Source organism: Helicoverpa zea, chromosome 31 (genome assembly GCF_022581195.2).
Source record: "Helicoverpa zea isolate HzStark_Cry1AcR chromosome 31, ilHelZeax1.1, whole genome shotgun sequence".
Lineage (NCBI taxonomy): Eukaryota > Metazoa > Arthropoda > Insecta > Lepidoptera > Noctuidae > Helicoverpa > Helicoverpa zea.
In genome coordinates this window covers 4,870,261-4,897,498 of record NC_061482.1, presented here as the reverse complement: position 1 = coordinate 4,897,498, position 27,238 = coordinate 4,870,261, and the positions used below count along the sequence as shown (strand labels likewise).

The 27,238-nt window shown below is 34.6% G+C and overlaps 5 protein-coding genes across 6 annotated transcripts; 3 read left to right on the top strand and 2 right to left on the bottom strand.

The window, feature by feature from the left end:
• Window positions 1-954: 954 nt before the first annotated feature.
• Window positions 955-4,518, top strand: LOC124644842 (ras-related protein Rab-21). Its single transcript, XM_047184450.1, has 4 exons — window positions 955-1,388; window positions 1,649-1,816; window positions 2,060-2,178; window positions 2,335-4,518. Exons 1-4 carry the CDS (start codon window positions 1,257-1,259, stop codon window positions 2,546-2,548), a joined length of 633 nt encoding a protein of 210 aa, XP_047040406.1. The 5' UTR covers window positions 955-1,256; the 3' UTR covers window positions 2,549-4,518.
• Window positions 4,341-9,645, bottom strand: LOC124644841 (ATPase family AAA domain-containing protein 3A homolog). The gene is made up of 10 exons (XM_047184449.1): window positions 9,312-9,645; window positions 8,517-8,671; window positions 8,288-8,400; window positions 7,637-7,843; window positions 6,824-6,981; window positions 6,488-6,747; window positions 6,289-6,412; window positions 5,917-6,208; window positions 5,579-5,777; window positions 4,341-5,503 (listed from the first exon to the last, which is right to left on the bottom strand). The coding sequence occupies exons 1-10, from the start codon at window positions 9,499-9,501 to the stop codon at window positions 5,336-5,338; spliced, it is 1,866 nt and encodes a 621-aa protein (XP_047040405.1). The 5' UTR covers window positions 9,502-9,645; the 3' UTR covers window positions 4,341-5,335.
• A 1,130-nt stretch (window positions 9,646-10,775) lies between these two features.
• On the top strand, window positions 10,776-12,893 carry LOC124645058. Its single transcript, XM_047184797.1, has 7 exons — window positions 10,776-10,884; window positions 10,956-11,048; window positions 11,549-11,636; window positions 11,718-11,837; window positions 12,162-12,277; window positions 12,346-12,481; window positions 12,639-12,893. Exons 1-7 carry the CDS (start codon window positions 10,810-10,812, stop codon window positions 12,782-12,784), a joined length of 774 nt encoding a protein of 257 aa, XP_047040753.1. The 5' UTR covers window positions 10,776-10,809; the 3' UTR covers window positions 12,785-12,893.
• A 296-nt stretch (window positions 12,894-13,189) lies between these two features.
• Window positions 13,190-18,652, bottom strand: LOC124645128 (LITAF domain-containing protein). Of its 2 annotated transcripts, none has more exons than XM_047184879.1 (4): window positions 18,404-18,652; window positions 18,148-18,307; window positions 15,150-15,303; window positions 13,190-15,066 (listed from the first exon to the last, which is right to left on the bottom strand). In XM_047184879.1, exons 2-4 carry the CDS (start codon window positions 18,287-18,289, stop codon window positions 14,961-14,963), a joined length of 402 nt encoding a protein of 133 aa, XP_047040835.1. In that variant the 5' UTR covers window positions 18,290-18,307; window positions 18,404-18,652; the 3' UTR covers window positions 13,190-14,960. The 2 variants fall into 2 exon arrangements, with proteins under 2 accessions (XP_047040835.1, XP_047040834.1); XM_047184878.1 differs by having other exon boundaries at window positions 18,148-18,297; window positions 18,404-18,651.
• A 1,636-nt stretch (window positions 18,653-20,288) lies between these two features.
• Window positions 20,289-22,769, top strand: LOC124645376 (beta-parvin). The gene is made up of 7 exons (XM_047185179.1): window positions 20,289-20,416; window positions 20,563-20,694; window positions 21,107-21,196; window positions 21,474-21,745; window positions 21,822-22,012; window positions 22,087-22,445; window positions 22,528-22,769. Exons 2-7 carry the CDS (start codon window positions 20,577-20,579, stop codon window positions 22,602-22,604), a joined length of 1,107 nt encoding a protein of 368 aa, XP_047041135.1. The 5' UTR covers window positions 20,289-20,416; window positions 20,563-20,576; the 3' UTR covers window positions 22,605-22,769.
• The last annotated feature ends 4,469 nt before the right edge of the window (window positions 22,770-27,238 follow it).

Below are 27,238 nucleotides of genomic sequence, written 5' to 3'. Positions count from 1 at the left end.
TTTTTACATATATATTATGTTTTTTTTTGGTTGGTTGCGTATGTAGGAGATGTCTACTCGTATAAAACTGTTCAGCTATCATGGTTTACGATACGGGGCCTGGCAAGGGCAACAGCCCCGGCTCTTGCTTTATACGGTTGTTTCATCATCATCATTACAGTCAATTCTAAAGATGTTCAATTCTAGAAATAGGCCTTCCCCAAAAACCAAGCCTATACCTAAAATGAAACTATAATTAATAAGTGCTTCCCACCTTCAGTTTATTTTTCACCTAGTGGCCCTTGCCTGACAAAAGGTTGACGACCGGTGTGCTAATTAAATAGAAATTGAATCGCAATAGCTGTTTTAACCTTAGCGGGCATTCTGCTACTAATATGAGACCAATCGTATTCCAATGACATTCAATTGGATTGCGATTGGTCTGCCATTTGGTCTATACTATATACGGTAGTTTGCTCAACAATCATATTGCAATCGTAAATAATTTGCAGACAATATGATTCATTACTGAATCATATTTAAAAGAATGCCACATACAGTGCAATCGTAATTGAGCCGTGAGTGGATCTCAGTCGGACGTGAATCGTATGTCCCTTAAGTCAAATTAGGGGAATCGCACGACACGATTCCCCTAATTTTACTGATTATAAAGATGATTCCCCTGATTATAAAGGCCGTGGCCGACAATCGATTAAGACACCATTTATTAGTATAGAAGCTAAAGCAACTTAGTTTTTAGGCTTCGATTCAGTGTCATATAGTTTACCTACTAAGAAGTAAAGGACCGTTCGGTAAAAACTATAATATGAAGAATTTTGAATGGTTCTATTTATTATTTATTAAACATAGAGCAAAGACTTTACCTATAGAGAAATTGTGAGATCAAGTCTATGATAATCTCCTGTCTATGATCGCCTGTGCCACTTTTGACAGCCGTCATATTTTTTTGTCAGCTGTCAAATTCGATCAAAATTACAAAACTGAAGTGACATTATAAACTTGTTGAAAAATACGATTTGAATAAATTGTGTATTACTTGAAAAGTCCCATCACTAAGCGATTCAACGTGGTTTATAGAAACAACATTGAAATTATTTCTAATAGAAAAAAAATAAGTGTTTGTTTGTTTGTGATGTAAATTAATATATTGCTTGCGTATGTGTACAAACCTATTACGTATTTCTTGCGACAGCTACAATTTAATTTGCTTGCGTTCAACTTTTCAAGGTTTCTCAAAGAGCTAATAGATTATAATAATGGCTACCGCGGCAAGCGGGACTCACAATTTCAAAGTAGTTTTACTAGGAGAGGGATGTGTTGGAAAGACTTCTCTGTTACTGCGATACATTGAAGACAAGTTCAACGACAAACATCTAACTACGCTGCAGGTACGGATTTCACTAGTTATCAAAGTACAAAACAGTATCTTAATATGAAAACACAACTGCAGAATTCTACTATAGTTCGGCCATTCAGAGAATGCGTTCCTGACACGTCGCGATTGAACTGACGACGTAACTACATTCATTGATTATTGATATAATAATGTTGTTTTAATGCTCCTCAATTGTTAAAACGGTAAACAACCAGCAAAAATATTTTTATAGAAGAAACACTTAACAATCTGATGATCATTGTTTCATTACAGGCCACCTTTTTAAACAAGAGACTAAATATTAATGGTAAGCGTGTTAATCTCTCCATTTGGGATACAGCCGGTCAAGAAAAATTCCATGCACTGGGTCCCATATACTACCGCAATTCTAATGGAGCTATCCTTGTGTATGACATTACTGACGAAGATTCCTTTGGAAAGGTACTATCTCATATCTTATCACTTGTTTAAAGTATTTACTTAACCACAGAATCATTATGTTTTGATAATGGAATAAATTCAAACTCAGAATTGTATTAATCTAAAATATATTAAGTTACATCTTATTATGAATTAAACTTCAATTTATTGCTTTGTTCTCACTATTTGCTGTAGATATTACTAGAAAAATTGAGTTTAGTTGAATTAAATGGGATTAAAAGTCATTTATTAATATTTTTATAGGTTAAAAACTGGGTGAAGGAATTGAAAAAGATGTTAGGCTCTGACATTGTCCTGACAATTGCTGGAAATAAAATAGACTTGGAACATGAAAGGACAGTTCCCCTCGAAGAAGCTGAGAGGTAAGAAACACATTCACATATTAGGAACTATCCAAAGTGGGAGTTAATATAGTCATTAATGTTCACACTACTAATATAATTGGCAACTTCATTACAAGAATCAAAGCGATAATAAGGATGGTATCTTTTATTCATATACATATTTATTTACTACAGCTATGCCAACATGGTTGGTGCTCAACATTTCTACACATCAGCTAAACTGAACCAAGGAGTGGAGGAGCTCTTTTTCAATCTGACAAGAACTATGATTGAGAGGCACGAGCAGAACGCTCAAACAGACGTAAACAGAACATCTCAAGTGTTGGTGGTAGACGACGAAGCAGTTCCCGCCCAGACATCTTGCTGCTCAGGAAACAGAAGTCAATGAATGTCTCCAAAATATCTGTTTTAAATTACTCTTGATCAGGTTCAGAAATTTATTGACTATTACCAAATGAGGCCATTTTCAGTCTATTTTCAAACCAGCAAGACAGATTCTATATTTCAAACATAGTAGAATAACAAATTTAAAACAAAGCTGATACCGCCATGTGGCTCTAAAGCCAGTTTTTATGTTATGACCATATTCATGGAATGTTAAACTGCCATGTGGTTTTATCATGGCCTACAGATCAACCTCATTATGTAATAAGGAAGTGGCTGTATGATGTCAGATCTATGTAATGTAATTCTATGTAAAAATGTAAAATATTATAACTTGCATATATTTATTTTGAATACAAAATGTAGCTACTTTTCCATTTTTCTTTTTTCGATGAATTCATAAATATGTTCCATAGTTTATTATCATTAAGAATGGTGCACACTGATGAGATATCTACATTGTTTAATATTATAGATTATTTTACATAAGAGTGAAGCTAGAATGCACATTTTATGAATTTGTAAAAATATCTTTTACTATGTGATAAATAAAAGCTATGTCAAATGTATTATCTATTCATTAAAACGCTTTTATTGGACATTATTTGTAGACTTACATGTTATTGTAATAGTTAAGGTTAGGGCAAATTCACTTTTTCTGTCTCTGAACTGTTTTCAAACTGATTTATTCGATCAAATAAAACATTATAAGATATTTTTGTGGAATCTAAATTGTAACTGTTGATAAGGTTAATATATAATCGCATTTATCCAATGTATATGTGGCTCAATAGAAATTAAATATCTTAGAATCCTTCGTACAACCTGAGGAATTGACGTTGGTTTTAGTTAAACAAACAACTCTAATGCTTTAATTATCTTCATTTGATTAGATGAATAATTTTTATTTTTTGATGTTATTGTTTTTAAGTCATTAAATTAATGATACGTCATGTCTTTCTTATTATGAGGGCATAGTGTGATTAGAACTGTGCCAGATACCTTTACGTAACTTATGAGTGTCAAGTCTGATGAGCCTGAGACAAAATACATCATATGTTTTTACCTACCAATATTTAATATTATATTTGGGAAAATCAAGTCAATACTTACTTTACAAGTTTGTAGTCAAGATTATAGGCATACTTTTAAATTAATTTACTTAAATCTTCCTCTGCACGTTAAAATTCGTTCTGATTCCGATTCGAATATTTCTTATTTTGATAAATATTACTTTTTCTCTTTTGGCTACTTGTTGGTCTCATATTTTGTGTGTAACACTTATCAAGTATCTTGGTGCAATTTTGCTGTCGAGTACCTATTTGATAAAATATGTTAAAAGGATTATGCTTATCTATTAACTGAATATGGGTATAATATCTTTAGGTAAAACATTCATTTGAGCAAGCTATTTATTAAGTGTAGTTTCAAGTGATCATTTAGAATTCTATTTGAGATAGACAACACACGACCCTCTACCCTCAGACTACCCTCTGTAAGTACTAGATACACAAGCTTCCTTAGCCCGATGTTTCACCTTTTCTGTGCAACTTGGTGACTAACAAAATCTCTTTTACGCAAACTTTTCCTGAAAACTGAACCCGTCTCCTGTTGACGCACAGCAGATTCTATGTATACAGGACTGTCTCTTGAAGAGGCTCCTCTATTTTACAGGTTAATATAGTTTATACCGAGTTTATGAGTGTTAGCTATCCTGTTGTCTTTATATAGCGTTAATGTATACATTTCTAGTTGTCGTTTCTGGAATGGATGAATACAAAAAATAAAACACTATGTTTTTGTTAACGATATTCTAATATCCACTACTAGTATAACTGTGACTAAAACGATAACAACAAACTACATAGCATAAGCTAAACAGTTTTCGCTGAAAATAAACATATTTGGTTTAAAACAATGGCGCACTACATTTTTCTCTCTTTCATTGCAATAAAGTTTTCAAGAATTTGCCAACAACAGTGTCTTATTTTCCTTCCGCCTATCTCACTGTGAATGACACAACCATGTAGTTTGTTACAAACCAAAAACTCTTATATTGAAAGTCACATAACACATTGCCAAACCACAAGTTGTACACTTGCAAGCATCCCACTACATCTATATAGTCTCCAATACTATAATTAAATCCAATATTATTATATTAATTTTAGAACAAACTTCATACATTTTTGTACCAAATATTTTAATCCTTAATCCCTTTGTACATTTGTGGTTTAGTGGTTACACTGATAAAACAATATTTAAAATAGTAGGAAAATCTATGTTTCTTGATAAGTTTTGAAAGATCCTGTTGAGCTGTTTTAAATGCGATAAAATGATATATATGTATTTGTCAACCGGTAAAAATTATGGTGTTCCATGCATATGAATTAAAACATTATTATTTACGACTAAATGCAATTTCATTTTTGGTGGTCTAGTGACAAACAATATTTAAAATAGTACAGAAATGTATATTTCTTGGTACACTTTGAAAATAATGTAGTACAATAGTACATAAAATTATGATGTTTCATGCATACTAATTAAAACATTATTATTTACGACTAAATCAAATTTGCTCCATTTTTGTGCTTGCTTTTTTCTTCTGCGATAATTTTCGCAAGACTTCCATGTCACTGTCATTTAGATCAATATATTTTTTAGATTCTGTTTTTTTACAGTCATATATGAACTTTCGAATTGTATCACAGTTTGTATTTGTTGTGAAATTGGAACATATTATGTTGGTTTTAGCTAAATCTACAATGTTATTAGGGGAGACACTGTGTCACTTTTCCGAGTCTAACTCTTTAATTTTCTGTGCATTTTTGGATTTTATCTGTTCTGAATCCTTGTTGGCAGCAATTTCAGGTACTGCCTCTGTGTCGAGAGGCGGCAAGTCCAAAAGGTAAGGCATCATGCTTCGAGATTTCTCTTCCGACGATAGCCACTCCATCTGTGAACAATAAATTGATTAATGAATATGTTCCAAAGGCGAGTAGTTTGGGTGTCGTAATCTTGTGTAACATACCTTCTGGCGATGATCCCTGACGGCATCATCACAAATGTCAATACACATCTGTTCAGTGAGGCGTCCGTCGTCGGAGGCGTAGGCCGCTGCCTGCCACGCCACGCCCAGTTTGGAGAGCGCTCGGCCAGACATGCCGGCTGTCCGGGCAGCCAGCGTCGAACACAAAGCGCTGTAGTCAAACTGGTCCACACTCAACCGCCTGTAAAACAATCATTATTATTAATATGGGCGAGGACAAGGGCAGGAGAAAGATGATGATGGGTGCCACATTTTTGTGCAATAATGTGGCCACAATTTTGTGGCCCCGCTGGCAAAAAGCTCATCGATAATTTATTTACCTCTTCCCTTCTGATGCTGGTTTAAGAACAAAGGTGTCGAAGTAAAGACGAATCAATCTTTCACGCTCCTCGACTCCCGGCAATCCAAACTCGATCATCTTGTCCAAACGATCATTGATGGCAGAATCGAATTGCTGAGGTGTGTTAGATGCGAGCACCAACATGATGCGGTTGCTTTGGTCAGATGTCCGGTAAAGGAATGCATTGAGCGCTGCACGTAAATCTTCGCTAATTCTTTCTGACGAACGCTTCCTCAAAAATGCATCAGCTTCATCAATGAAGAGAAGTACTCCTGTAAAATTTTAGTTGTAAAAATAAAAAGATAAGACACTTGATACTAAAAATTATATTTCTGGCTTTTTGGAAACTAACCCTTATTGCTGGTATTTGCCCAATCAAATACTTTATGAATTGCTGCAACTGCGTCTTTTCCCATTGGAGCGACATCGCCACCAGTCAGGATAGCATATTCCATTCCAGAGTGCTTTGCCAGTTTCTGTAAGTATCAAGCGAATTGTTGAGTATACAACCTCTTTGGGGAAAAACAGTTTTGATGTGTTTGTTTGCTTACCTTAGAGAATAAAGTTTTACCAGTTCCAGGAGGTCCATACATAAGCAGGTTTCTATAGAATCCTTTATTCATGCGTGTATTTTTAGTAGCAATCGCAATATCACGCAGCCGTCGCTCAAGAGTCGGTGCAAGTACAACGCCAGCTAAAGCATCTGTTGGCTTTTTAAAACTTGCTATTGCCTTTGAAATTGTGAGTATTGGATGCTTTACTGCTTCTAATATGGAGAATCTAGATGTTTCGTTAACAAGGGTGGGTTTGCCTAGAAAACGTGAATAGAATGAGTATATCAGGCTGTTCCTATGTTAATGCATTAACAAACAATTATTGGTACTAACCAATGCGTGCTTCAATAAATCGTGCAGCCACAGACGTTGCGCCCTTAGCCGAGTATACTCCGAGAGCCAGCAATGACAATCCACCGGCTGCAGCTAATGTTTTATCCCAATCAGTGACGAGAGCATTCAGTCCAGTACCAACTACACTGCCTGCAGTCCTGTTAATTGATTAGCGATTGAACATTAATATACGTTGACAAACTTTTAACTGCCTCGTTGGTCTAGCTTTCACATGCGCGGCCGCTGAGCACAAGGTCTCTGGCTCGATTTCCAGGTCAGACCGAAATCGCTTTGCGGGTTTTCGAAACTTTCGTAAAGCAGCCGGAGCCTGGAAGTTGGTGATTGATACACCAACCCATTAGAAGTCATTGTACTCGATTGATTACAGTTAATGTCAGTATTGCACCTGATCTCTCTCCGGTCGTGTCGGATTGCCGTCCCATCGGGCTATGAGAGAGAAGGAATAGTGAGTGCACCTGTGTCTGCACAAATGCTTGTGCACTATAATATACTATCTCCTATAGTTCGGCCATTCAGAGAATGCGTTCCTGACACGTCGCGATTGAACTGACGACGTAACTACATTCATTGATTATTGATATAATAATGTTGTTTTAATGCTCCTCAATTGTTAAAACGGTAAACAACCAGCAAAAATATTTTTATCGTAACTGCAACGCCATTGCAAAGTTACGTCGTCAGTTCAATCGCGACGTGTCAGGAACGCATTCTCTGAATGGCCGAACTATAATATGACATCATCATTCATCAAGTTGACAAAGTTATCACTCCAGTTAAGTCAGAATTACTTACTTAATACTCTCAAGGATAGTAGTTCTATTTTCAGCTGCCTTCAATCTAATCTGCTCCAGTGTAATGTCACGGTTCTCACGATCTGCCTTAGCCCTGGCCCTGGCTTCAGCCTCAATTGCTTTGAGCTTGTTCTTCTCGCGCAATTCCATTTCATGTTCTATGGTAGCTCGTCGTAGAGCCTCCTGTTTGGCCACGCTCTCCTCTTGCCTAAAAGTAAGTATTGTAAAGTGTCATGCCATGAGAAAATACCATAAGTTACCATATTGACCAGTCCCCAATCCACAAAAAGTACAAATTGTATAGGTTACCTTAGGCCCAAGTTCATAGACAATATAAATATCAAAGTTTTTGAAAATTTACTGTTGCACCATAAAACCTTTTAAAATATGACAGATTATGACACTGAAATAAAGTCTGTTTTGCAACCACATATTTTTAGACAAGTGTTGAGCAGATGTTTAAGTTTTTGTAGTAAGGCTGTCATGGCCTTACTACAAAAACACCTGTTTTACACTTGTCTAAAAAAATTGTGGCTGCAAAATTAACCATATGTCAACGTCATAATTTGTCATTTTTTTAGACAAGTCTTAAACTGACGTTTAAAAGTTTTTGTGGTAAGACGGGTAATGTTTATCATATGACAATACTTACTTTCTCAGGATCTCCTCTTGGGAGCGCTGCTGTTGAACCAATTGTTCTTCATATCTCTTCTTAGCCAACTGATCCTGATACTGTGCTCTCATTTGATGTTGCTTTGTTTCTTCCTATTATATCAAAGAAATACATTTATTTACATTACCACACAATGGCACATTTGTCAGTGTTTAAGTATTGACTAATGTTTTCATACTAAATAGAGAAGGTACTATGAAATATTCACCTGTAATGTTTTTCTGCGCTCTTCATAATCAATTCTCTTCTGTTCTACTTTCGATTGTTCTATGGCAGCCTCGTATTCTTTAATTTTTGCCATCTGTTCTGACTGTTTGGTACTTTCTTGCAGCTTGCTGAGTTCTAATGCTTCTTTTGAATGTTCTGGAGAAATAACATCTCTGTTATAGAAACCATTCTCCATAACAGTGAACCAATAGGCAATTCACATAGAGTAACTTTGATGTAGCATTTTGTACAATATAATAGTTTGACTTTTCTTGTAAGATTATACATTTCAACATAATTTCAATGGAACAATGTCTTTTAAATGCATAATAAGAAGAGTAAACGAAATGTGCACTTTTTGGTTATTTAAAAATTGCAAGTTGCTATTGTTTGATTCTTACTAGCATGAAATCAACCCATTTAAAAAGTAATAAAAATTCTTTATCAATCCACTTAATAGTTTGAAATAACTAACTCTTTCTTCCTTATATCTAACGCTAAGTAAAACGACTTCCTAAACGTATTTGTTACATTCCTATGCATAATTTGTTGATGAGTTTCAGATAATTCCAACCTATAAAATTGAAATCAAGTATACAATTTCGTGTTCATAGAGAGAAGTCTCTCTTTTTAGGATGTCAGTGTATTTTTGTATGTTTATTGATAAGATGTAAATAGTATAATTTGAACAAATTTATCTTAATTAAAGTAGGCCTTGCGGCGCGCTGTAAGGTTATGCGGTCGCATTATGCAATAGCGCAATGTGATTGATAATGCTCGAATCATAACTACTTACTTGATCTTTCTAGTTCCCTAGCTGCTTGAGCAGCCCTTTCCAGGGCACTAGAATCAAACCGATAAGCCTCCATGGCTTTCTTTTCAGACTTGCTCAGGTTAACTGGGGGTGCGGCTGCGCCCCCAGGATCTGCAGGCGGCACATCGGGCGGCGGCGGGGGCGTCGAACTATATCCGAATAACCAAGACATTTGTCTCAGATACCTGTTTTAATACAGGAAAAAAATATTCAAAAATATAATTTTCTTTTTACAAAATTATTCTAACTTCAACCACGAGTAAGCGACCGTTCACAGAGCGAATGTCATGTCACTCGCTCGCTCCTTTGACAGACTTTGACTATGGACGGCTTGACATTTTTATGCAGTGTTGCCAACTCTGATTTTGGAAACTGCGTAGACCCATTGATATTATTATGTACTGCGTACTAGGTAGAACGTTACTGTTGTTGTAACTGTTACAGCCTTTTTATCGTCCCACTGCTGGGCACAGGCCTCCTCTCACACGGAGAAGGATTGAGCGTTAATCACCACGTTTGCTCAATGCGGGTTGGTGATTTCAGACTTTCTCCTAATATTACTTAAGCGACATACGATTCACATTCGACTGCGATCCAATCACGACTCGATTACGATTGAAGCGTGTGTGGCATTCCACTATTTTTTCTTTGAAATAAACGTTTTTATCCTTCACCAGAATAGCAGACCAATCGCAAACCAATCGAATGTCGTTGGAATACGATTGGTCTTATATTAGTAGCAGAATGCCCGATATGGTTAAAACTGCTATTGCGATCATATTACGATTCGATTTCTATTCAATTTTGACATTATTAACTTAGGAGAATCGGGCCTCATTGCTTTACAAGAAGCGACTGCCTATCTGACCTCCTCAACCCAGTTACCCGGGCAAAAATGAGTCATATTGCCTGCAAATTATTTACGATTGCAATATGATTGTAGAGCGAACTACCGTATAGACCAAATGGCAGACCAATCGCAAACCAATCGAATGTCAATGGAATACGATTGGTTTTATTTTAGTAGCTAAAGTTAAAACTGCTATTGCGATCCAATTTTGACATTATTAACTTAGCAGAATCGGCCTCCAGGGGCCCCAGGGGCCCGATTCTCCTAATTTTACTTAAGCGACATACGATTCACATTCGACTGCGATCCAATCACGACTCGATTACGATTGAAGCATGTTTGGGATTGGTCTTATATTAGTAGCAGAATGCCCGATATGGTTAAAACTGCTATTGAGATCATATTGCGATTCGATTTCTATTCAATTTTAACATTATTAACTTAGGAGAATCGGGCCCCAGATCGCTCACATAAGACGCACCGTTGATATTTGCTTTTATGTTTCAATTAAATTCTTGGTTTAAAATAAAGCAATAAAACTGTGCCAATTACACAATTTAACAAGCGTTATCTAAGTAAGATATAAATTTCTGTTTTATAATACAAGTTGTTCGTTGAAGTCATTCCACCATGGCAGGCGTCTGGTTACTTTTTAGTGTCGCAGCGATTTTTTTAAAAACCACTAGCGCAAAGTTGGCGTCTTTGGTAAAGATTAAAAAAATAATTCCTGTATTTTATACTTTTTATTTGTTAATGTCATTCATTTCCTTTTTCAGCATCCCGTTCTGGTAGCCCGTTCATCGCTGGATTGGATGCCAAGTAGAGTAAACTCGCTTTACTCCGATGTGGGGGCATGGAGCGGAAAATTTGTGTGTACATGTGTTTGCTTCCTATATAAGCAATTAAATTAAGTTGCACAATATTTTATCGTAACATTGCACAAAGTTATTGTAGGTATAGCAGCCGCCTTAGAAACTAGAGATCCATAACACTACTTATATTGAGAACGGCTGAATCGATTTGCTTGAAAATTGTTGTAGAGTTGAGAAATGCTCCTAGCATTTCTCCTATCCGAGTGCGGAAAATATTTCCCTCGGGATGCATGTGAAACCCTAGGCGGAAGCTAATTTCCTTAACTTCGGTTCGGTGAGATGTTTCCTTCGGTTTGATACAAACAGTTCTTTCATAGTGAACGTGTTTCATTCAGCCAGCACGTAGGTACCTACTTAGTTCCTATTGTAGGTGTATTGATCAGTCAGTCAGTCAGATCATTATTTTTATACTCTATACCTATATAACGTTTATTCTATTCTATAACTGAACTAACTAATTATCGAATTTATTATGGGTAAATTTGGCACATTTTTAGAGGCCTGTTATGGACGAAATAGAATCCGACGAAGCGCTTAGATTCTATCAGTTTCTAAATTACTTGGATGGGTCGAGTTTCGGAACAGGTAGGTAATGCGTTTACTAAGCAAAGTGTAAAAAATCATATTAGTATTTTTCGTAGAAAAAATAATCGTTCAAATTGACAGGACCTATTGATGAATTCGTCGAGGCGATGCATAGATTATCCAATTACATGAAACAACAGAATAGTAGAGAAACGCAAGCTCGAGGCATGCGAGAACTTGAAGCGATTAACGGGGAAAAAGGTAACTATGCCTGCGTGCATATTTAGACACATTTTAAGGGACATAACATATTATTAACTAGAAATTCTGGTAAGCAGTATCATGACTTATATAAGGAGAGCGGGGGGGGGGGGGGGAGCGGTCCAGGAGGTCCTCTGTTTTTTTTACCTGGTGGACCCCCCTTGTCATAGCTATAAATATCTACGTCCGTGAGCAGTATCACCAAGTGCCCGTAAAAGCTAGCCATATGTATAATAATTTTGATCTCGTATCGCAGTGCGGATTCAAATCGTTTAAAAAAATAATAACTGCACTCTAATTTTACTTCATTTGGTGTAATTTTAGGCAACAGTATTAAGACCGTTTTGGAGGTGAGTACATTAATAATGAGAAAGAAACGCAAGTTCTTCTGCACTGGAGAAGTAAAGGAACCGATTGTCAACAACAAAATAATTTGCAAGGTAATGGATAAGTATACTATTATTAATACATTATTTCATAAGAATTACTACAAAGTGCGTTTTATCAGGACAGAATATTACTTCCTATCGCTGGTACATCCTGTAGAGATGCTATAATGTACTGGCATCCGGATTTAACTGAAGAACATTATTGCGTGGGAGCCCTCGAAGCCAAGAGTGCCGTTCATATTATGGACATTGAAGGTAAGGCGACAAGCTCCAATAACATTGAGCAATATTACAATAAAAATAAAAGGCCTAAAAATCGTTGCGCAATTTTCAAAAGGTGCTAACCCTAACTATCAATTTTACTCACTAACGTAATATTGTTGTGTATTCCTTGTGATTTTTTTGTTCCTAGGTGAAATGTTCTGCAAAGGAGATGATTATTCAAAGCGTGAATATCTCCTAGCATGTGACTTTTACGAAGATCAAGAATCTCCTGTCGCTGACTTACTTCAGTACTATCCTGATCCCGATCCAGAGATTAGTCCGAAGTTGTTCTAAGTGTTAACCAATGAAAGTATGATAGTGATACCTACCTATCATACGAACACTTATGACCGTCCATCTAAATATTAATTTAAAAAAATGTTTAATAAAGTTCTTGAACCAATTTTTATATTTATTTATTTAATCTAAGGTATTGCAGAACTGCTCGTAGAGTCGAAAGGAGGTTTAATAGACCGGTATAAAGAGTGAATTTACCACATTTTTCATTTATGTGTACGGCCCTGCTCTGTCAAACCAAAAAGTAAATAAAAAATCACTGCAATCTTTCATTTCATCAAACGCATAATAATATATTGATCGTCTGGGGAGCACCTACTATGCAAAATAACATGGAACTTGGAATCTTGTTAATACATAGGTATAGGTAAAAAGAAATCATTTTTGGTAATAATACTGCAATTAGACATCAATAAAACATTTATTTTTTGTTAAGACAGACCATCATTCTTTATAAGTATGTAATTCAAAAATTATTACATAGAAAAAAATATTTTTATATATGTAGTACAATATTAATAATTCCATAAGAAAATAGTGTTTAAATCATATGTATAAGAAATTTTGTTACTTTTAAATATATTTATAAAAATGTAAAATGCTTGAATAGAGAAATCAATTTCATTAAAATATAGATAGTATTCGTATCTCAGAAGCATGCTCCCTAATTCCTATCGAATTATGAAAATACTTGTAAGAGAATCTTCAAAATACAATATATTAATATCAAATCACTGTACGTAGCTGTCATAGAGGTACTTAAAATAAATCGAGATTACATGCCTAAACACTGGAAATTGTGATGAAGGTGTAAAGAACATTCATTATGATGCCATTACGGCTAAATGCTGTCGGCAGTAGGAGACGTATTACGTAAATATATTTACGTAAATCAACAATCATTTTGTAAACTTCAAGCTCAATAGTATTCCCTATTCATACATAATAAAACTAGATTTAAGTTAAGCCGGCGTGCCAAGGTAACCAAAAACACATTTTGTCAACCTTAAATTATTATGCTTTAAATATTATATAGCTGCATAAAAACAACAGTATTATTCAAATCAAATTAATATAAATACTACTTACTTGCCTAACATTAATGTTAATAAATGTTGGTAACAATTGTTTTCCCTAACCATAAGGTACATATAATATTACATATATGAATCTTCTTCTATCAAAATTAAAAATTACTAAAATGTAATTAATGCTTATTAGATCCTTGTATTTCTAAAACATCGAAAGATATTGAATTATCTGGGAAGTCCAAATGTGATAAATCATTTAAGTAAATCTAAGTGGCTAGTCAAATTAACCACTAACTGTTAAGAGAAGGTGGATCACTTTATTAATACTGGGTAACAAGATCGACACATTCAGTACACTTATATACGTAGATTCTCAATATTACAAATATCGCCTAATATCTACTGCTACTATAGAATTACGTATACCACTTTAAATATTCAATACATAAAGCCAATTTCAGTTTTTAAGTTCCAAATGTGATGATATATAGTGCTGTCAATAGAGACATGTAAATATATTATTATATACTTAATAATTGCACCGTACCGCACATACAGTAACGCGCAAAGGAATACCTACAGGCAGTTAAACATTTAGAATATTATTAAAATCGTGTACGTTAAACGAGAATTATGCTATGGGGCCATGAGAAAGACCATTTTGGCACTAAAGAAAAACTGCGTAAAACATACCATGGCTTGTACTTAAATTACAAAAAAAATCACGTAACTCATAAATTATTTTCATTAACTACGTCAACAAATTCTGATGGTATTCCCATATGGTAGAATTTTGTATCAAAATACTTTGAAAATGCTGATTACATAGTCAATCTCGCAGCCAAGTATTCTTCAGCACAAAACAATAAAACAATCGCTAAATGCCAGATCCAGGTAACAGCCATTTGTTATAAAAAATCGCAGTAGCGCGCGCGGCTTTAGACTTGGCTCACGAGAATAATACGCTGTAATATCACCTCTATCCATGTAACAAGTTTTTTTAAGTCTTCTTTCATATGGGAATAACATCGATAATATTAAAAAAAGCTAATTAAAATAGGCAGGGTGTAATGGAGGATTCTGATACAGATCTTTGAAGGTTTCCCCTCTTTCTTCATTTCATAAACTGCAGCTTGAGATGTTTATCGTCTGTACCGGCCTAGATAGGCTGCGCAGTTAGGGCATTTGTGATGCACATCCATGCAACTGTCGATGCAGCAGGGGATGAGGCAACATCCCAGAAAACATCTGAAACAAACCAAATAAATTAAATGATTACGCAAGTCAAATATGTCTTGCCGTTTTTTCAGATAATTGCCTTTGTTACTCACCCTAAAAGGAATATGATGGCTCCAGAAATGTAAGCAATCAGTCCAGGTTTCGTTTGAGTAGCCGTGTCAATTTCAGCATGGCAGCTGGGGCAGATCATATGAGTCGGGTGGGGACCCACTGGCACCACTGTCGTCACTATGGAAGGTCCAGAAGCTGCAAACAAACAATAAGTTTACAGAATGTGTCACAATTAAATTAATAATAGCTTCAGCAAAATGTCATCATTGCAGTGATTACTCATTGTTTTAATTGGAATTTCTTAGAAATAAATTTATTATTTCAATATATTTCCATATTTCTTTTCGTTCTCAGCTTAAATGGCTGCCTATTCGTTATAGAAGATCCCTTAGATCTCTCTGTATGCTCTTCTCTATTCTTACCGATCCCTGTGCTCCTGATTATCTTCAAAATTATTTTAAGTTATTGGGCAGTTCACATAGCCGTAACCTGCGTTCCTCTGAGAATTTGTTGCTCGAAATTCCATGTCACCGCACCGGATTTATGGCTAATTCTTTTGCTGTATCAGCAATTAAACTCTGGAACGCTCTTCCCCTTGACATAAAAAAGGCACCCAGTAAGTATTCCTTTAAGCGTAAAGTTCGCCATCATTATTTAAACTCTTTACCTAATTGAGTCGTCGTCACTTTTATTGATTTTATTTTTATGTTGTATGTATAATGTATATATTTATATATATTATTATGTATTGAGTATTTATGTATTGTATTATGTTTTTTTTTAAGTATTGTGTTATTCATATATATTCATGACTTTCTCTTTTTCTTTTGTACTACCTATTTATTCTCTCCCTTTAACCCGATGGTTGACTGGTAGAGAATGCCTTGAGGCATTAAGTCCGCCAATGTACCTATTTTGTACATAAAGTATAAATAAATAAATAAATAATATGTATTGTAAGCGGGTCATAAACACCTACATATTCCACAGGCATAGTATCAAGTGTTGAATCATCTTGTTCAATGCCAAACCACAAAATATCTCGCGAGAAGGTCGCGTCTACATTATGAACGCAACTTAGTGCTTAGCCTTCGCATGTTCCGCTACTTAATATTCATAATACTTATTTATGTTTTTAAATCACTTTACTATGATTCTTATAGAAACAGATTGCCATTTAGAATCCTGCAAAGCATGTCTGCTGTTTTTAATTCAATCAATTAAAATTGTCATTAACACGTAATTTTTTTATGGTTTTACAATATTCTAAGATAATAAAATAGAGTTATACATACAATATACGTAGGTAGTTATTATTTAGTTAAATTCAGAAAACTACACAGAGATGCAGACGTGACATTCAAATATTAGGTCAAGGCTACATATGAGGCCAAAATATACATTTTAAAACATTATGAAGTTTTACAAATACATCATTATAACACATCTGCTTCCCATGTTGTTGAGCAACTTTAACAGAACCAGCTACATTTTGCATAATTATAATTTAACATGAGTCAATTTTGCAAAATTTGTATTATCAGTGACACTATTTTAATGAACAGAAAGATGAAGAAATTGTTTACTGTGGAAATGATTGGAATTCTCACGTCTTTGTCTTGTGAATGCACAGGGAAAATATGCAAAGCTGAATAATAAATGATTTGAAACCTGTGTTTCTCCAATAACAATCAATATTTAGACACGATCATTCGTTGTGTACAATTGAATTATTGTGTCACAAAACAATTGAATTATTGTGTCTTATATCAATGAGCTTCTCTGCATTCTATTTCTTTAATGTCTTCATGTAAACACCTTGATAGAAACTTTTATTTACCTGCCTATTTTGGTATTCAATAACAATATAGAGGAATTTAATTAATTAAATATAACTTTTTACATAATCTTAATAATGAAATTATATCTATACAACTCACAACTAACTTATTACCTACTATGTAACCAAGTTGTTACCAACTATAAATATTTAAAATATTGCTACAAAAAACTCCACATCGCTGCCCACTGGGAGTGTACCCAAGAGGCTGGCAGCACCATTGCCACAAGAGATTGCCACTTACACAAGAGGTGGCAATGCTTACTTTTTGACCAAAATAAAAACCAGCCCTTTATGTAAAAAGTTATTTGTAAATAAATTCTTCTCTAAAAATAAAAAAAAAATACATATGGAAATTATAAATATTTGATATATTCACCCAAAAACACAAATTTGGAGAAGAGCGGCCAGTCGCTATAGTTCGGCCATTCAGAGAATGCGTTCCTGACACGTCGCGATTGAACTGACGACGTAATAACATTCATTGATTATTGATATAATAATGTTGTTTTAATGCTCCTCAATTGTTAAAACGGTAAACAACCAGCAAAAATATTTTTATCGTAACTGCAACGCCATTGCAAAGTTACGTCGTCAGTTCAATCGCGACGTGTCAGGAACGCATTCTCTGAATGGCCGAACTATAACTAAGTATATTAACACAACTAGTTCATCAATTATGACAGAATGTTAATTTTACCTGATGATGCGAGGTTTTACAAGCTGTATGAATTCATATTCAACATTAGTATCAATGTCAACTTAGTGATTTTATCTTTACGACTGCAGTGATGCAAGGTTACGCTATCATTCTCTTGTTTATAGCTTAATAGGAAAATAAAGATAATTATTTGATGTTTATTACATTTCACCCTGTATGACCAATTTTCATAGCCTTTATTCAGACACTTTTAAAAGGAATAATAGGTCAGTGGGTCACCTTAGGTATCCTAAATTTTGATATACAATTCCTAGATGTGAAGCATATTAAGATTGAGTAATTGAATATAATTATAAATAAATAGGTTTATCCTGGGTGTGACCCAGTTATATTCACCAATCTAGTCCAACATAATGTTATATGCTGTATGTAAGAACAATAATATTATTTGACACTCCAAAACAGGTAAAGAAGATGATAATTTATCCATTAAGTTATTATTAAAATTAAAAATGTTACATTCTGGTGGTCTACTTACATGGTGGGTACTGTGGTGTGTAAGGGCTGGAAGGTCCAACACCCCCAACCGCTTGAGAGTAGCTGGGAGGCGCGGCCGGTGGTGGCTGAGTCGTGTGCGCGTTACCCCACCCATATGGAGGCGGATTCCAACCTTTCTCCATTGTGCCTTCTGAAATACACTAAACACTACGGTAACTGCTAATAAATGCTCCTTACAATCGGTCACTGTGATGCAATACAATCTTGAAGCTATTTTTAGGTATGACTCCACCAACCTATTTAACGCACGAGTAGTGTGAGCTGCCTCCAGGTAACTGGAAGTTCAGAAAGTACACTACCTCCCTCGGCGCTCGGCGCACCTCGATGAAAAATCAATACTTGCACTAGGGTATGAAATACTAGGTGTATTTTTTTATTCCTATTATATTTACACACAGTCCTTAGATATTATAACATAGCACTCTGTGGTTAACAACAACTATAGTTTCCACTCGGTCAGTCAGACAGTGACACATGCAATGTTTTCCAGTCCATAGAGAATTCACAATTCTGCAAAAAGTTGGAAATAATATGATAACTTTTTCCCGCGGTTTCACCCGCGTCTAGACACAACTGCTTCCCTTAATCAGATGGTGGAAAAAATAATCCTACGTTGTTCTCCCTGGTTTAAATTACCTATCCCTTAATTTTAAGCTTTTGCGGTTCAGCCGTTCTTGACTTACATATATATAGATTACATGTTATTTCTTCTAATCTGCGATTCCGTAACATGTTTGAGTTATTGAACTTCTGAGGCTTTTAATGTTAGTTTTAAAAAAACTTTGTCAGTGCATAAATTAATCATCTGACTAGCCTTTTCCCAACTATAGTGAATTCGGCTTCCAGGCTAAGTGGGTGTAGCCAGTGTTGCCAACAGCTACTAAAGGCTTGTAGCTAGGAGTTTAAGAGAAAGTTGCTATATTGAGTATTTTTTTCTCCCTAAAAACTAGCTAGAAGTAGCTGAATTCCGAAATAATAAAATACTAAAGAAATAAAACACTGCAGTTAACAAATCAGCTATAAACTTTAATCAACTTAACTTTAATACTGTGAATACCTAATTAACAAATAAAAGAAGACAATCTTTTGCTTAATTATGTATGAGAAGAAGATGTAGAAGGTTCAGCTGCGCTTGATTTGGAATATTTTTCCATAGTACCCATTTTAGCTGGAATCTTCACAAGCCAAAACCACTCAAAAGAGGGAATCCCCAAAGTTATTCCGCACCGATTTAAGTGAGTCGTATCGTATATTGCTAATACTAATTTTGTTTGTCGGGGATGCCACTACCATAACTTTGTTTTTATTTTTTTTACAAAAATATATCATAATCCGAGATCATAATCAATAGTTGCAAAAAAAAGTAGCTAAAAAGTTTAGCTACAAGTTTAAAAAAATTGTAGCTGTCTGACATCAAAAAGTTGCTAAATCTGGCTATAAAGTAGCTAAGTTGGCAACACTGGGTGTAGCTGGGTACTAGTATTGACGTATATTCTGACGATGGACAAATAGTTTGTCTGCTTACAACTGTTGACATATTATGTTGTCTTCCTCATAGATTTTAAGAAGAGAAGAAGTAACACAACACCTTTTCTTGTGTTTTACCTAAATTATTTAAAACATTATTTATATGTCTTTTAAATAAGTAATATATTAAAATATATACCAAAACATTTCAAGAGTTACAGCCGCACTCACATCTCTGCCAGTATAAATGAAGGCAAACACAACCCCTTATTAAGAATTTGTCAACCTTTCACCAATTTAACACACCTTCCGGATCATTCACATGACAAGACTACCATCTTGTATTTTTACGAGCGGCTGTTACTAAGCCACGAACATTTCGAGTGCATAAATTAATAAGAGTAGGCGCAATACTGGTTTTCTTATTGTATTGCAATAACTTTTCCTTAACCTGAAGAAATAATCACTACTTATAAAGTACCTAGGCATTTAGTTTCTTGCTACTATTGGTAGAGTTGATATTTATATTTAAGTATATTAATATTATGAACAGTAATTTCTATGACACTCGATATAACGATGCATTCAATATTTTTGCAGAATCGCTACTAAACATGTGCATTCATTCAGCAATTCAGTCAATTTAGTCTCTGGTCTATCTTCTATGCATATGTTATCTGTGGTGTCAGTTTTGTGCACAGGTTTTGTGAGTGAGTGAGTTTTGCTTGTGTGTGTCTTGTTTTCATTTCCTTGATTTTATTCCATCAGAGTTAAAAATAAAGGTAACACCTTTGTGACTTAATTTATGATTTGTTTAATACATTTTGTAATAAGCCTCATTACAAATACTCACTTAGATCCTCTAATAAAGGTGCTAATTTAGGATTAGTGTTCAGGTGTTGATTGGTTGTGACCTTATTTTTATTAGGTAGGCAGAGTGAGATGTCGTCACCACGCCCGAAATCCCCTCGTACTCCCGTGTTACCTAAAAAGGAAGATAAAGAAGAATCGTTCTGGGACAAGATTGGTACCATTGGTCGCAAGAAGCGCATAAAAGAAGGTATGTGGTGATATCACGAAGGAGTGATATCATGTTTGTCTTTTGTTTCTGTGTGATTCATGAAACACAGAAATTGGTACAATAAACAGTAGCAGGGTCAAGGATTATGTCGATGTTCGCTCTCTGTTTCAATACTCATTAAGATAATTACTAAGGATATTCGCCCCTCAGGGTACTCATTGATCACACAGATGAATGTAGAAGTCATTTTGATAACTTCTCAAAAATGTCATCTACTCATACCAAAACTATCAGAACATTTCATTGAATACATAGTTAAGTAATAAACAAGCCATATAACACACCTTCAGGAAACCAAGTGGTTAACAGTATTAAAATTCTATAAATAAAACTTATTTTCAAAAATAAATTTGTAAGTAGTTTAACTTCTTGTTTTGGTTTGTCCAAATAGTTCAAGATGTCCAGGCTGAAGGCAAGTTTGCTATTGACTCTCCAGGCAGCCCGACTGCTCCAGAAATACCACCTGAGGAGTACAGCTTGCGTAAGTTACACTACACCATATGTTTATGATTCATAGAAGTTCAGTAAATATTACTTGCTCCATTTTCTGCACAAATAATCTATAATAAAAAAAATATCTAATTGTTCTATAGAGGGTATAAATAGACTTGTTATGGGGTTTCTTAACATTATGAGTATAATATGACTCACCTAGGCGTGGCTTAGTTATCCTACCTAACAATGTAATAACAAACAGGAAAAATACTGAAAAGGTATGTTTTTGCAATGTAAATTAACATCTGTGTTGAATGTTTTAGATGACAATGAAGAAAGAGCCATAATCGAGCCTAGATCTCTTGATGATCCTCGAGTGAAAGAGTTGGTACAAGTACTTATAGATTGGATCAATGATGAACTTGCCACTCAAAGAATAATTGTTAAAGACATCAGTGAAGACTTGTATGATGGTCAGGTTCTGCAGAAACTCCTTGAGATGCTGACAGGCACCAAACTTGATGTGCCTGAAGTTACACAGTCTGAAGAAGGGCAGCGCCAGAAGCTGGCTGTTGTTTTGAGAGCAGTGAATCGGGTATGTTCCGTCACAGAACTAACGAATAACCTGTTTTCTATAATTTCTTCTGTTTATTTAAACTTACTATTTACAGGTACTGTTTGGAACATCCAAACCGGTCCCTAAATGGAGTGTGGACTCTGTTCACTCAAAGAATGTTGTATCTATACTGCACTTGCTTGTTGCCCTGGCACGCCACTTCCGTGCTCCTGTACGTCTTCCTGAAAATGTCAGTGTCAATGTTGTTGTTGTGAAGAAGGATACTCCAAATCAACTGTCTCACAGGTACATCTACTCCTATTATGTATTGATTGTTTGTTGGCAGTGAATAATACTAATACCTTGCTGTATAATTTCAGAACTTTTGTTGAAACTATCACAACCACTTATGATGACTTGGGAATGAAATGTGAAAGGGATGCATTTGATGCCTTGTTTGATCATGCTCCTGATAAACTGCAGGTAGTGAAGAAGTCACTCATAACTTTTGTGAACAAACACCTGAGCAAAGTGAATCTTGAAGTGATGGATTTGGACACACAATTCCATGATGGTGTATACTTGTGCCTTTTGATGGGACTGCTGGAGGGATTCTTTGTGCCTTTATATGACTTCCACTTGATACCAGAAGATTTTGACCAAAAGGTTCACAATGTGTCTTTTGCTTTTGAACTTATGCAAGATGTTGGACTCGCTAAGCCAAAAGCAAGACCTGAAGGTAGGCAGAATTTTTACATATTTTCAAGAACTTTATATCACTTCTAATTTCTATTGGTACTAAAAAAGTACTTATTTTTCAGATATCGTGAATCTCGACCTGAAATCTACTCTGCGAGTTTTGTATAATCTCTTTACAAAGTACAAAAGTCTGGCTTGAGAGCTAAATTCAATTTTCATCACAAGTCCGTGTTCGTGCCTGATTTTTAATTTAATAAAAAATAATTATTAATATTATATTAGAATGTTAATGATATATTACAAATAATGTATGACGGTGCTTTACCTTAACTAAGTATAGATAAATATATTAATTGACTAACAACAAATTGTTTCATTGAGACCTTTAAAAATGATAAGAATTTAAAGAGAATATTCCAATATTATCTGTGCAAAAAGAGGCCTGCGAAGATTTCGCTCAAATGTATAAGAATTATTATTATACCATATCTAGAACAGGTCTTATGTATTAAAAATATTTCCCATCTTCCTGCACTCCGACAAAAAGTAGCTTTTAGCTTTTCTCAGGCTCCAAGACTCGACCACTACTTGAAGAAAATTTCGTTTAATTGGTCCAGTAGTTTCGACGTTCAAAGGTGGACAAAGTTAGTTTCGCATGCATAATATTAATGAATGAGACATTTTGTGTCTTTAGAGAGATTTAGGATATATTTTAGAGAGATGTATTGTGGAAGTTGAAGCCGGATTTTCACTATGGGATATAATCGTTTATTATTTCTTAATAATGATACATGTAAATCGAATACAGCATCATCATCATCATCTGATGAACTACGCTAGGAATCAAGCAAAACAATCTCCATATTATGATCCATTTCAGAATGCAAACAAAACGTGATGACACGGTGGCGACCGAAGCTGAACTTTTCTAAAATATATATTACTAGCCGTTTTCACGCGGTTTCACCCGCATCCCGTGGTAACTACTGCCCGCACCGGGATAAAATATAGCCTATGTTACTCGTGGATAATGTAGCTTTCGAATGGTGAAAGAATTTTTAAAAACGGTCCAGTAGTTTTTGAGCCTATTCATTACAACCAAACAAACAAACAAAGTTTTCCTCTTTATAATATTAGTATAGATACAGTGTGAACAGCAATCGCGGGATGTAATATAATATCCCGTAGTGAAAAGCCGGCTTAGTAGTCGAATGAACTATTTATTTATCGGTGTAATGTCAAAATCGAGTAGAAATCGAATCGCAATATGATCGCAATAGCAGTTTTAACCATATCGGACATTCTGCTACTAATAAAAGACCAATCGTATTCGATTGACATTTGATTGGTGTGCGATTGGTCTGCTATTTTGGTGATTTTGATCCATACGGTAGTTTGCTGTACAATTATTTTGCAATCGTAAATCATTTGCAGACAAAATGATTCATTATTGAATGACAGAAAAGGATAAAAACGTTTGTTTCAAAGAAAAAATAGCGGAATGCCACATACGCTTCGAATCGAGTCGAACGTGAATCGTATGACGCTTAAGTAAAATTAGGAGAATCGGGGCCCAGGCGTGTAGTGTTAACATATTAAAGGAAACAACAAAAATTGAGTTACAAGTCTTTATTTGTAATAAAAAATGGAATACAAGATTATCTTTATTTTCCAATACACAATATGAAAATACTTAAAAGTCACGAGTAAAGTGTAAAAAATTAGTGATCGTTAAGCGCTCACAGCGTGCTGTGATGACGCTCCCATGTTTGCTTCCATTACTTGTAACATGGTGCAGGAATATTCCCGGGTATTCAATTGACTATGCGTAAACAGGGAACATTATTTTTTCAAAAACATATCTATAACACACGTCATCGGCATCAGGATAATTAACTTGTGTTTTTTTCTCATTTTTACCTCAATGCGATACTATTTTTATTATTACAATTCTATTAATCTTATATGCAGGAAAGACATTGAGCAAACAAAATCTCATAAAGCTGCCTATAAAATTTACAAGTCAAATATCTTTATTATATTAGTCAATTATATAAAAGTAAAAAATGTAGGTTTAGTTTATTCCTATACATTGCTTTATGTTAGCTGTTTTATTGTTTAGGCGTTGTTCATTGCACAATCGTTTAGTTATTATAACTACAGGAATATATTGGGTCATGAATGATAGGTATACACTTGTATACTGTGATGGTTAACTGAACGTGAAATAATACAATTTAATTACATTTACGAAATAATGTACCTATACACACTATTGATATAAAAAACATTTTTATTCTTATCTGGTAAATCCTTGATTGCAAGTACCTTTATGACAATGTAAAATAAATTGCCGATTATTGTACACAATACAGAACCTTGTCATAGTAGCTGCCAGTATGTAGTTGGTTAATAAATGATATAGTCACAACACATAAAATATGTATATCAATAATAACGATAACTAAAACTATCCATAGTAGTCTTACGGATAGGAATTATTTGGGATCATCATGTGTAATGGTGAAATACTAACTCTGGGTATTATATTAATTAAAATATATGTCTCTCATAAATCTGTTACAATTTAACAATAATAAAATAAAGCTTTATAAAAGGGCTAAGCAAAATTGACAAATCAGGTATTTCATATTCGATAATGGATTGCGAAGCTTGAAAATATATTGTGCAAAATGGCTTTGGATATTGCATGCAAGTGCTCAATTCTTTATTAAAAAAAAAAGAAACAAATTAATTTTACCCAACTCTATAAAAGTTTGCACCAACGTTCACTAAGGGTGGAATTTTAAACATGCATTCCTGTCCAACAAACAAATATAGCGAGTTGACATATTTTCTACCCAAAAGCTGTCAGAATATCAAACATATTCTTCACATAAAAGTTATCCGAAATATAAAAATCGGCCCTAAATAAAATTTACTTTTAATCGAAAATTGCAAGCGAAGGTGCAAGCAGCAGTTACATTCATCATCCTCCGAGCCTTTTTTGAATCTATGTTGGGGTCGGCTTCCAATCTTACCTGATGTAGCTGAGTACCAGTGCTTTACAAGGAGCGACTGCCCTATCTGATCTCCTCAACCCAGTTACCCGGGCAACCCAATACCCCTTGGTTAGACTGGTGTTAGACTTACTGGCTTCTGACTACCCGTAATGACTGCGAAGCAGTTACATTATACCACCATTTTAGTGTTAGAGCCAGGACAGAGAAAATCAATGTTTAACAATATGTTGAGTATTTTTTACATTCATAAATTAACACAAACACATAGTTTGGATATTTCTTTTAAATACTTCATCTTAAAACCTAATAAAATACGTAAGCATTAATTAAATAAGTACGTGTAATATTGCCATCAATACTAGACTGTCTTCCCTATCTCATGTAAAAATAACAGCATAACTAAGTTAACATAATTATATTATTTAGAAATACATTCTAAGGTAATATAACAAAATACTTTTTTATATATTTAAATAAATAATAAGAAATTACAAGTTGGAATGTTTGTTAAGAAATGCTTTAGTCAGACAAATGACAGTGATTATATCGGTGTGTCGTTCACAATCACATTAAATGAAATGCGTTAATATACTGGTTAATATATGTCGATTAACACAAAGAAAAAAGAAAAATACGTAAAAATAAAAAAATGAATTTTTCAAACAAAGTAAATAGAATAAAAATGTGCGAAAATTAGAACACCATATAAAAGTCAGTCATTACAAACAACTGAAATTCTCCCTTGAAAACTGACAGCTGTCAACTGATCAAAACATACGATACTCCTAACTTTATCTCTGCTTTACACATGATGTTGTAAATTATAAAAACGAAAAATGACTCCTGTGGTTAAACCACTGAATGGATTAGGTTATTTTTTTTTACAATTCGCCATAGAATATTATAAAGTATATGCCATAGGATTTAATGTGATTATGAACGACACACCTGATATTTCGAAGTGTTACATAGCATTACACAAAAGTGACCCGACATGGAACTGATATTTTAGGCCCATTCTTTCGATTGAGTTTAGCTTGGTCAGAATTTTCTCCAATCCGTTAACTATTTGATAGTTTGGGTCTTATTTGTCTAATGGCATGAATTTGGGCAAGGGCAATTTACTACCACACAAGCATGTTATGAATTTGAAATATTTACGAATCAAGAACAGCCTACAATTATTACCGTGTCGTTGCTTGCGTGTAGTAAAACAATGTTGTAGTGCCATCGGTTTTAACAAAATCACGTAAAGTTTGCAACATAATAGGTATGTTGTCAATCTAAACAGTCAAGGGTCACCGATACCGGAGACCGGAAAATCAAATAGCAAATAAATACCTGCACCACAAAGCGATTTCTGATGCAATCAAAATATTGCTTATAAGTAAATAAGCATGGTCGTCTTTTGAGATCAAAGCTACCAATTTGCTTGTGAAAGTTTATCGTAACGCTTATGTCAAGTTCTATTTACCACATGGTGTGTCCTATATAAGTATTTTTCTACCCAATAATCGATCGTCATATTCAATAAACTATAAAATACTACTATTATATTAAAACTACCTACCTGTATGTCTCAACTACAACCATATAAATTATCCTTACTACATATTACTAAGAATGTGCATCAATGTTGAGAGCCTATCAAAATTACGGATGTTCTTTTTAGTGAGCTGCGGCTAAAAAGTGCACCCCTTATCTTGAGGTCACGCTGTAAGTACAATGTAGTTGGCATCATGAGACTGGACCAGTCAATCTATTGGAGTCTAAGCCATCTACGAGTAGATTATTGATTGTATTTTGATAT